General features: G+C 40.4%; 2 protein-coding genes across 2 annotated transcripts; one reads left to right on the forward strand and one right to left on the reverse strand.

Annotated features, from left to right (window-relative positions):
- The first annotated feature begins 998 nt into the window (after positions 1–998).
- Positions 999–1,535, forward strand: LOC118734077 (insertion element IS476 uncharacterized 39.2 kDa protein-like). The gene has a single exon (XM_036463781.1). It carries the CDS (start codon positions 999–1,001, stop codon positions 1,533–1,535), a length of 537 nt encoding a protein of 178 aa, XP_036319674.1.
- Positions 1,536–6,428: 4,893 nt separating this feature from the next.
- Positions 6,429–8,075, reverse strand: LOC118734086. Its single transcript, XM_036463792.1, has 3 exons — positions 7,916–8,075; positions 7,302–7,778; positions 6,429–7,255 (listed from the first exon to the last, which is right to left on the reverse strand). Exons 1-3 carry the CDS (start codon positions 8,073–8,075, stop codon positions 6,429–6,431), a joined length of 1,464 nt encoding a protein of 487 aa, XP_036319685.1.
- Positions 8,076–11,405: the final 3,330 nt, after the last annotated feature.

Below are 11,405 nucleotides of genomic sequence, written 5' to 3' on the forward strand. Positions count from 1 at the left end.
AATCCAATCAACGAAGGTATCATGGAGTTATACGTTGACGATATCGTTACCTACACTGAAACACTCGAAGAAGGGCTTGAAAAGCTGCAACAAGTTTTGGTTTGCTCAGCGAAGTATGGACTTACGATAAATCTTAAGAAATGTTAATTTTTAAGGCAGCGGATGGAATTTTTGGGACATATCGACGATCGAAAAGTTTCCAATGCCGAAAAATCTGAAAGCGGTTCAGTCCTTTCTTAGTTTAAGAGGCTACTTTCGTTAGTTCATCAGGGGTTACGCCGAAATAGCGCGGCCGTTAACAGAGCTAATAAAGAAGAAAGACCTAAGATGTACTATGGAAGGGATTCAGGTGCAAGCAGTACAAATCTTGAAGGTATGCTTGACTCAGGGACCAGTACTTCAACTCACCAATCATGATGCTTAAACTGAATTCCATACAGCGGCTTCGCAATACGGTTTCTTTGCAGTTTATATGCAGCAAGTAAACGACAAATTCCATCCAGTACACTTCTTGAGCAAGAAGACGTCGGCAACAGAGGCAAAACAGCACAGTTATTATTTGGAAGTTAAAAAGTTATCGGTTGGGCGTAAAGTTTACGTAAGTGACCGATTGCGCGGCGTTTAAACAAACAACAACGAAGAAGGAAATTCTCCGAGAAGTAGCGCAGTGGATATTTTACATGCAAGATTACGATTTTGAAACAGTTCATAGAAGCGGCGGCGCACTTAAGTATGCAGGTGCGTTAAGCAGGAATCCGCCTGAGGTGTTGTTGTGAACTCCGAAATGACAGCCCGAATAAAAAGAGCGCAAATTCAAGATGACCACTTAAAGGCGGTGGTTGAAATGTTGAAGACGGCGGCGTACAACGATTTTAAGATGAAAGGGACTTAATTTACAAAAACATCAGTGGAAATGATTTATTGGTGGTGCCAAAGTCTATGGACACAGAAATCGTTCGTGAAGCGCATGAAGTAAGCCACTTTGCAGCAAGGAAACGATGCACACGATTCAGCAAACTTATTTTATCTCACATTTGGAGCAAAAAGTAGCTGGTTTTACCAAAAATTCCGTCAAATGTATTATAAGCAACAAAAAACTTGGAAAAACAGAAGGCGAACTACATAGCATCGAAAAGGGTGATCAACCATTACAAACGTTGCACATCGATCATATAGATCTAATGGATGCTACATTAAAGAAGTATAAATACATCTTCTCCGTTATCGATGGCTTCACTAAATATGTGTGGCTATTCCCTAGTAAAACAACGTCAGCCGATGAAGTTATAAGCAAATCGTCGGAGTGGTCAGATATGTTTGGCTATCCACACCGCATCATAAGTGATAGAGGTCCAGCGTTTCAGTCGAAAGCGTTTGAGGACTTTTGTAATGAGTTTGGCATAAATCACGTACTATCAACTACGGGCCTACCAAGAGGCAACGGCCAAATCGAAAGGGCTAATCGAATAATCCTTTCGGTTTTGATGAAGCTATTGATAGACGATTCATCAAATTCGTATAAGCACGTTAGCTAGGTGCAAAATTTGAAATTTTACATGATGAATGGGTAGTCTTTTGAGGAAGAACGTCAAAAAAATTCGTGAAGAAGCAAGTAACCAGATCCAGAAAGCGCAAGCTACTTACAAAGCGAATTTCGATAAACGACGCAAACGAGATCACGGATACAAAATCAACGACTTGGTTGCCATAAAAAGAACTCAGCTCGTAGCTGGAAAGAAGCAGGCAAGCGAATATTTGGGTCCGTACAAGGTGACCAAAGTGAAGCGAAACGGCAGATACGACGTTGGGAATGCCCAAATGCGCGACCACCACTAATTCACAAGCGGAATTTATTCACTAGTCGAGTTAGGTCACGCTCAATTACAGTTGCCAGATTGTGGAGAGAGCACATATCTAAATCCCTAAAAAAAACGTCAACAATTGCCCATTGAAAACTTATTTTTTGCATGTAGTGGCAGTTTGCAGATTCGAATGATGTACCATACAATTAGCTATTATTGCCTCTCTTTAATCCAATTTTTGGTCATACATAAGCATATATACATATGTATGTATGTACATATTAGAGGTCTTCCCATATGCCATGTTCTGACCGACAACGAAAACACTTTGAAAACGACTTTGGGATTGTGGGCTGGAGGCTGTTCAGTAGGCTGGGTCGATTTTGTACGGGGCCAAATAAAAGGCATTTGGCTCAATTGTAATAGTAACATAATGATGTCTTAGGTCCAAGCCAATTGTTATTGGCCACGAAAGATTAATTTAAAAGTTATCTTTAGCCCGCGCAATTGAATCAAAGAGTATCAATTTTGAAAATGAAACTTTGGCGTTGTTATAAACAGGACGATATATCAAATTAAGTGATTAAATTTAGTACCTCACATTCATTCATCATTTTTCCATTAATCTACAAACTTTTAAGATACTAAGATAAAACTTACAAAAACTATAATTTTCCCTCATGAATTTTCAATTCTTCATTACTTCAGCAATCAATTGAAAAATAAAAAAAAGTGAGACGAGATTTATTTCAATTTTCAAGATCGAGGTGAATGAAGTCAAACATGTTTTGTCAAAGATTAGGAATCGTTTGATAAGTTAATATCAGTTTCAACATATAAGTATTTACATACATTAACATAATACAATTAGGGTGAGAAACGCCCATTTTAAGTCCATTTATGCAGTCTTGAAAATTGGTGCGGAATGGCTCCATTAGCGAAGAAGCACATTTTTCGCGGTTTCTAATTTTGCCGTTATATGAAAGTAGGGGACGTGCAATAAGTACGGTTGCCAGACGTACTGATTTTGTCAGTAAAGTACTGATTTTTCAACTCTTGTAATGATTTTATTCATTTCTTCAATCAGTACGCTAATGTCCTGATTTTTGAAAATTTGTACTGATTTATACTGAATTTTCAATTCAAACAAAATACTTTATGATTTTATTAAGGTTTTTACATAAAGTTGTAACTTCCTTAAACTCTACTGTAAAAAGTAAGAAGATAATTTTATTATAGTTGACATGTATCAGGTAATATTTGATATGCCCTAGAAATTATTACAAAAAAAAGATCAATCGTTTTATGAGCATATCCACGGGTCGTTACGTACCAGTTGCGATAACATGATGGAGGTTTAATTATTTGAAAAGAAGGCTGACATCTTTTTGTCGAGTGTTGCTAGTTATCTCGAAAATAACTTTCAGTTTAATAACAACAAATTTGAATATTCGAATGGCTTTTGTCTATAACTTACAATTTTTTTCACAATTTACTGACATTGTTAAAGAGGTTTGCAAAAACGAGACATAGAGTCCGATACTCTTTTTAGCGAATTCTTATTCTTTCAAAGTTTTTGCGTAGCTGAAAAAATTAATTTAAGCCATAAGGAATTATAGATGATGTCCTTAAATAGTGATACTTTTCCCCAGTTTAAAAATATATGTTTTTTTTTTTTAATTTATTTATTTTTTATTGAATCTGCCCTGCCCAAGAGCCTAACAATAAGTTTTCGAATCTTAATCTATTTACTTAATTTACATCCCCTAGTTGGGATGAGTATTTTCTTAACTGGCCCTAAGAAAAGATTACGACTGGGCTGGTAAGTCATTCCTACGTAGTCTTGAGGTCCTGTTGACACGCAATAAAGATCTTGCTAAATGATTTGGGTGCGCTAAAAGCTTCGATACATATTTCGTCTTCCGTTGTTCTATTTCGGTTCGTACTTCTGGTATTCTCAAGTCGCGGTGAATGTTCTCATTTCGCATATACCAAGGTGCCCCGGTGATTGTTCGAAGGATTTTAGATTGCGCACGACGAAGAATTTCGATGTTGCTGCTGCTCGCGTTTCCCCATAACTCACATTCATAGGTCCATATCGGTTTTAAAACTGTATTGTAAATAAGCACTTTATACTCCAGACTCAGGGGTGAGCGAGAGTTAATAAGCCAGTGGAGAGAATTAGCCTTCAGCTTGAGATGAGTCCTTTTAGCCACTATGTGGTTTCGCCAAGTAAGTTGCCTGTCCAGGTGGACCCCTAGGTAAATGACATGATTGCTTTGTGGTATTTGTACGTTGTTTAAAGTCAAGGGCGGACAGTTACTCTTATTCAGTGTAAATGTAACTTGCTTACATTTTTGCTCGTTCGTTTATTCGCCAGTTTGCGAGCCAATTGGTAACAGCTTCCATATGATTGCCTAGGAGCACAGTTGCTTGTAGAGGACACTTGGAGCGACTGATTATGGCAGTGTCATCGGCAAAAGTGGACATTATCAGGCGGTCGTTTGTAGGAATACCCGCGGTGTATAAGACATACAACATCGGGCCAAGGACACTGCCTTGTGGCACTCCAGCTACGATTGCATGGGCTTCAGAAATGGTGGTGTTACATCGAACTGCAAACATTCGATTATAAAGGTATGAGTATAAAGGGCCGTTTGCACCATGTCTAGTTAACGCTAACTGGAGGTACATCCTTCAGTTAAGCACGTTAACTGCTTTATCGGTGGTGATATGATGGGTGTCGATAACGTCGATAAAGATGTTTAACTGGGAGTTAGAATTAACTAGACATGGTGCAAACGGCCCTTAAGCAGTTTGTGTTTGCTTTGTGGGAGTAGCATTTTTGTTTTATACATAAGACCATCTAGCCAGACGCGGTCAAATGCCTGGGCGACGTCAAGAAATATTGCAGCGCAATATTCCCTCTTTTCAAACGCTGTTCGGATTTCGGTTGTTATGCGATTTACCTGCTCGATTGTTCCATGTTTTTCCCTGAAGCCAAATTGTTGAAGTGGTATTATATTGCGGGCTTCCAGATGTGGGGAGATGCGCAGCATAAGAAGTTTTTCGAATAATTTCGACATACGGTAGCAGGCTGATGGGCCTATATGAAGATGGCTGTGTTTTGTCCTTTCCGGGCTTTGGTATCATCACAATAGTCGACTTTTTCCATTGGTGAGGGAAATGATAATGTTTAGTGATTGCGTTAAATAGCATACAGATGTAAAGTACACCACAATTTGGTAGCTCAATAATCATTTTTGGGGTTATTAAGTCGTGCCCTGGGGCCTTATTTGGTTGCAGTTGATCCTTAATTACTTTTGAAATTTCTTCAGGTACAAATTTCAGCGGCTCACATTTTGACACATTGGGTACGGGTGGAAGTTGAAAATCATTAGTTACGGGGTTTGGCCTAAAAACATTTTTTAGATGAGAAGCAAAGGTGTTTGCTTTTTCGCCGTCACTCCGAGCCCATTTGCCATTGTGGTCCCGTACTGGCATTTCAGTCTCTATTGGCGCATTTAGCTTGTGGTGTGCTTTCCATAACGAGTGCTTTGTGCTAGTCGGTGAGAGCTTTTGGATGTACCGGTACTGTGCGTACTGTTCCTCGTTCTTGAGGGCTCTCGTCAGTGCATGTTGGGCCGCCTTGAGCAGTTGTTTTGATGCTGGTGATCTATGAGTCTGCCATATCCGTCGTAGGCGTCGTTTTTCCAAGACAAGCATTTCAATTTTCCTATTGGTTAAATTATATTTTTTATTTTGCACATAACCTTTCTGGGGCGTGGAAATGCTAGCGGCTGCTCTAAGTGTAGATTCAAGACTATGGAGTTTTCAATATCGGTCGGCGTATCTAAATTTGGATCGAGGTCTATATGCGCACTGATATATTTTTTATACTTTAACCAATCTGTAGCCCTTGTCGTGAGCATATAGGGTGACTCTTTTTCTTGCGGCTGATGCCACAAGGTGAAAAGTACAGGTGAGTGGTCTGATGAGAGATCTGCAGCTGATTCTGTACTAATAAGGCCGCGAGGAATTTTCCTTGTCACCACAAAGTCAATCAAATCTGGCAACTTTTGCGGGTCTGCCGGCCAATATGTAGGCTTTCCAGGAGAAGCGTAATCGAGTTTGTTTCTTCTACATATAAGCGCGTTATATAATTGCTTGCCTTTAGGGTTGGACAAGCGTGAGCCCCAGTGAGGGTGCTTCGCATTATAATCACCTGCAGTAAGGAAGCGCTCTCCCAGCGAACTGAAGAAATCCATAAACTGTTTTTCTGTTATCGTGAAACGTGGGGGACAATAAACCGCGGGCAGCGTAATATCACCTTGCTTTGTTTGTACGCATATTGATGTTGCTTGCAGATAATTCTCGGAAATTACAGTCAAATGATGGTGTTTAATCCGGTTTCTGACTAAAATACCAGTTCCGCCATGCGCCTTTCCATCTGGATGATTCGTGCAATAAAAGGTATATCCCGAAATGTCAAAATTATATCTATTAGTTAGGTGTGTTTCAGCAAGGAGCATTATGTCAATTTCTTGTCCTTAAGAAATTTTGATAGCTCTAGTTTGTGGCGAGGAATGCCATTTGCATTCCAGAGGTCTATTTTAAGTAAGGTCATTATCTTGTTTGCTGAGTAGCAAGCAGGTTGAGCAGCGTATTTTGATTTCGCATGAGTTCTTGCATTGTGTTTTGCGTGAAAGTCATGAAATTCATCATGCTTTGTTGCATCGACGCTATCATAGCTTCGATATTGGATTGTTTACCATATGGTGCATGGGGATGCTGTTCTTGCGGCGCAACTTGAGGTGCAGTTTTTGTAGGGGCACGGTTTTCTAAGCTTGATTTTAAGGCACTTGCAAACGAGACGCCATTGACGGTGTTTGATAGAACTGTTGGCGACGTGGCTCTTTTGGCGAAGAAGACGTCAGGATTCGTTTGGGAGGGTACAAAGGCATTCGGTACATTATGAGTACGTATGGAAGCCACGCGTTGGTTGATCCGGTTTTTTAACTCCTTATAGACTGGACAGCCTCTGTAGTTTGCTGTGTGATTTCCACCGCAGTAACTACATTTTTTTGCACGCGGGTCTTCTTTGGTTGATGTGCAAGTGGCAGAGACATGTAGCTCTCCACAATCTACGCACACTGAGCGAAGCGTGCAGTAAGACCTAGTATGACCATACTCCTGGCAGTTGGTGCATTGTACAGGGCCATTTCTCTTATGCGGTTCTTCCACAGTTATCCTACGATGCAGCAGATATTGTAATTTATAATTTGGATGCACATCGTTTTTGCCCAGAGGTTTGTTTTCAGGCTCGAGCTCAACTTTAAACATAGGTTGAGGGATTTTGTTCCTATTTAAAATATTCACAGCAGTTTTTGGATTGAAACCTTGTTCTTTAAGTGCTTCCAAAACTTCCACAGCTTCAACGCTTGGTTCGATACCTTTAATTACAATTTGTAGATAGTGGGATAATATGAAACTTATTACTACCGATTAGCTGTGTGAATTTTTTTACAAGAGCGCTTGGATTCTCTTCTCTTATAAAAATGGGCGGAGGTTTGGCATTAGTAGCTTTTGCAGCACCTTCAGAAATTTGGCTATTCACATCATCGGCATTGTCACTTAGCAGTGCAAATCTATTCGTACTGACTTGCTGAGTTGAGGTAAGGCGGTTTATTTTTGTCTTACTGCCCGTTGAATTTTGCGGACTAAGTTTTCTTTTTATTGTAATATAGCGGTCCATTCCAGTCTGTATGGCCGCATTTTTAGTTGTTTCGTTTTTCAACTTTTCTTGCGCTTTACCTTTGTTGCCAGTGCTTGCACTCAAGTTAATTTGTGCTTGTGCAGCAAGAGTAGGCTGGGCTGTTGACACCGCTGTGCAGTCGGCAGGTACCGGTGTGTTTGTTGTTGTTGTTGGCGCGATAGAGGTTCTAAAACATGTCACTGTACTAGTTGTTGTTGCCGCTATATTTGGGGATTTGTTATCGCCGAATTTGATGTAAGCGTTGGGCGTGAAATGTGATACGGCACAGGTGAAGCGCACTCTTCACTCCAAGACATCGGAGTCGTCAATGGTAAGTTTGGAGGACAAGTCCGCTGACCTGAATCTTGAGGGGGTTTGAGGGTGGTCGATGGATTGGGCTTTGCGCTTTCGCTGTCACTCTGGGACCGAATAGAGAAATATGCGTTGTTGCGTTGAACTGAAAGCCGGCGCTCATTTTGCTCGCGTTGCTTCTGAGCTCGGATTTCAGCTTGACTCATCGCTTTCTGTTTTCATTTGGTTTGTTTGTTTATTTTTTTTTTTTTTTTTTTTTTTTTTTTTTTTTTTTGTTTTATTAAATTAGCACAATATTTAATGACTACGGAGCGAACTTAAAAACAAGTCCGCACTCTTCGACTGTCGTTAAAAAATATGTAATTTTGCTTTTTGTTCATAAGCACACTCAAACGAAGCAACTGAGAGCATCTTAAGTATAAAGTTTGTTTCCTGGGAAAAGAGAGAAACCGGCTTCAAATTAAAAATGTTTAAAGTGAACTTCAAATGAAAAGAAATTTTAAAGTGAAATATATAGAATTCTTTGACTATTTAAATACTGAAGACGGAAATGATCTCATTATTGCTATTAACAAATGTCATAAATATGAGCTACTGTGTACAATGATGTGTACACTCATGTTAATATTTATATACCAAAATATTGTGAAAAACTAATACTCTGGCGTTTTAAAGTATTATCTAATACTTACATTCATAATTTTGCTTTGAATAAAAATGTACTGAAAAGTACTGATTTTTTTAGCATGAAAAAGTCTAACGTACTGATTTCGCGCATACAAAATCTGGCAGCCCTAGCAATAAGTGTTTCGATATACATACTTAAACATTTAAGTTAATTTCATTATGTGAAAAAGTGACTGCAGGCAAATGCAATAGTCTTTAACATATCCTGGGAAATCCTTCTGAGGACTCCCCAGTTGGACGGTAATGCTTTGCATTCAGCTTGAACGAGGAAAGTCACTCGCAGGCACACTTTTCTGTAATCTGGTTCTTCCATTTAAAGGTTATTTATACAATTGAAGAGAAATTTATTTAGAAAAAAACTGGAGATCCACTTAAGTTTTCCGATATAACTTAAGTAAATGTTACCTGTTCATTGTTTCCATACTAATTTTCATAAACAAAATTCTATGATGGAAAATAATGGCTTTTCTATAAGAGCTACCGATATTGTTCCATAATTTGCAAAAATTCGCAAACTATAGCTAATATTAAAAAAAGGTTAGAATATTTGGAACCAGCGACACCTTTTGACTATAGGCCAGTGCAATTATCAAGAAAACAATTAAAATTTTATTGAAAACAGATAAGTTTGAGATTAATGATAAACTAAAGGGCTGCGAGAAATGATATTTGATTATATCTTTTGCATTAAATGATTCATTAACTAATAATATGCACCAAAATTTTTTGCTGAACCCAAAACTTTTAACAAGAATTGGTCTTATTCGACTAGTGTGCTGTGGGTCACTTGGCGGCCGATGCGCGGGCTCTTAAAATTCAAATAAAAGACTAATATTTTCCAGGTGACTTCATGATACAATATATTTTCACTATTACCAAGACATTAGAGAAAAATTAGATTTTCGACCCGCCCTACTGTTCACACCGGCTGTTAGTGTTTTCGTTGACATTTTTTGCATCCTCTGATTACAGTTTTGCTACAGAAAAACAAAACCAAAATGCTTTTCCCTCATTTTCTTTTCATAAGCAACCTCTTACTCTCACTCTTAGTTTACTTTGGCCAGCCAATTAGCAATAAACCCGAAATGACATATTAAAGTTGATAAAATATGACTTCCACTTCCATAAATAATCAGAAAAAACTAGTGCAGACACCGATTGGAATGAGTGGGGGAGTTATTAAGTAGTTTTCAGCGAAAACTGATTTTCGTTCGACAGATTTTACATGGACGAAAACACAAGTTTTAGGTCGAAATCCAGTTTTAGCAACGAAAACATGTTTTCGATGTCGGTCAGAACATGGTAATAAACTCGCAAAAGCCTCGTAAAACTCGTTAATTTACGAGCCTTGTAAAAGAACTGTCAAAATTTGTATGGAGCTCTATTTACGAGCCTTTCGAACATTTACGAGACAAATTTGGTGCGCAAACGAGCTCGTAAACTTCGGTGTTGCCGAGGGGCAGAAATTTTTATACAGAAATCTATGATAAAGTAATGAAAATCAATGAAATAATAGTACGTGAATAAAATGGGCAAGGAAGGGATCTTTGGAACCACCGTCGGAAAATTCAGCCTCCACGACGAAACGTCCGACAACGGATTGAGGCTGATCGACTTCGCCGGGGCCCGAAACATGGTAGTATGCAGTACTAGGTTCAAGCATAAAAAGATCCATCAAGCTACGTGGCTGTCTCCGGATCGAAAAACTAGAAACCAAATCGATCATGTTGTGATAGACGGAAGGCACGCTTCCAGTGTTTTAGACGTACGCACTGTGAGGACCAAATATCCCTGAGGAATTTAGCCCACACAAGCAATACGACACCGCACAACAGCCAGTCAAGCAACACAACTCATAGCAACACAACTCGTAGCAACACCCGACAGCATCTTTGTGACCATGACAACGAAACATCACACAGCAACATGTGGCTGCACGACCACGCAACATCAAGTACGCAGCCCATAAAATATAGAGCACAGCCAGAAAACAGGCAGTCAGCACGGAGCTGTGGTCGCGAGTGAACGACTACAGTTGAAGGGAGCGATAGCTTGCGAGTGGTACACACACCGCAAGACATCACCTCTCAAAGGTAGAAAAACCATATTTGATAGTGAGAACTACCGCTGAATGGAGCGATTGCTTGCGAGTGGTACACACACCGCAAGACATCACCACTCAGAGTAGTAATCATTAAAAACGGTTTCGATCGCCGCTCGCCACTGTCTACCGCGAAGCCGCGTACGAACGACCTCCGCTCGTCGTCGTCAGCAGCGCAACGTCAAGCGCGCCAGCAAGAGCGCTATCCGTCGCCGCCAACAGCGCACCCGCAAGAGCGCTACCCGTCGTCGTCAGCAGCGCAATGTCAAGCGCGCCAGCAAGAGCGCTAACCGGCGCCGTCAACAGCGCAACGCCAAGCGGGCCAACCGGAGCGCTACCTACAGTCGCCAGCAGAGTCCCACTCACAAGGGCATTACTCATCGGCGTTAACCGAGCGCCTCTCATCGTCGCCGCCGACAGCGCAACACCAAGCGCACCCGTAAGAACGCTACCCGTCGTCGTCAGCAGCACCACGCCAAGCGCGCCAGCAAGAGCGCTATCCGTCGCCGTCAGCAGCGCGCCACTCAACGGCGTCAACAGAGCGCTGCTCACCAGAATTGAAGCCACGCCACTACCGCCTAACGGGCCCATAACGGGACAGGGAGCCGTTACCCAACCACTGCAAGTGACGCCAGCAAGTTTTGTTATTTGTTATATGTTCTTTATAGAAATTAAGAAAATTAAATTAATAAAGTGCGATTTACCAGAGCCCCGAAACTACAAATTTATTGTAACGAACCCTGGACAC

This window comes from Rhagoletis pomonella, unplaced genomic scaffold, assembly GCF_013731165.1.
Source record: "Rhagoletis pomonella isolate Grant_MI unplaced genomic scaffold, Rhpom_1.0 Rhpom_scaffold_00001, whole genome shotgun sequence".
In the NCBI taxonomy this organism is placed as follows: domain Eukaryota; kingdom Metazoa; phylum Arthropoda; class Insecta; order Diptera; family Tephritidae; genus Rhagoletis; species Rhagoletis pomonella.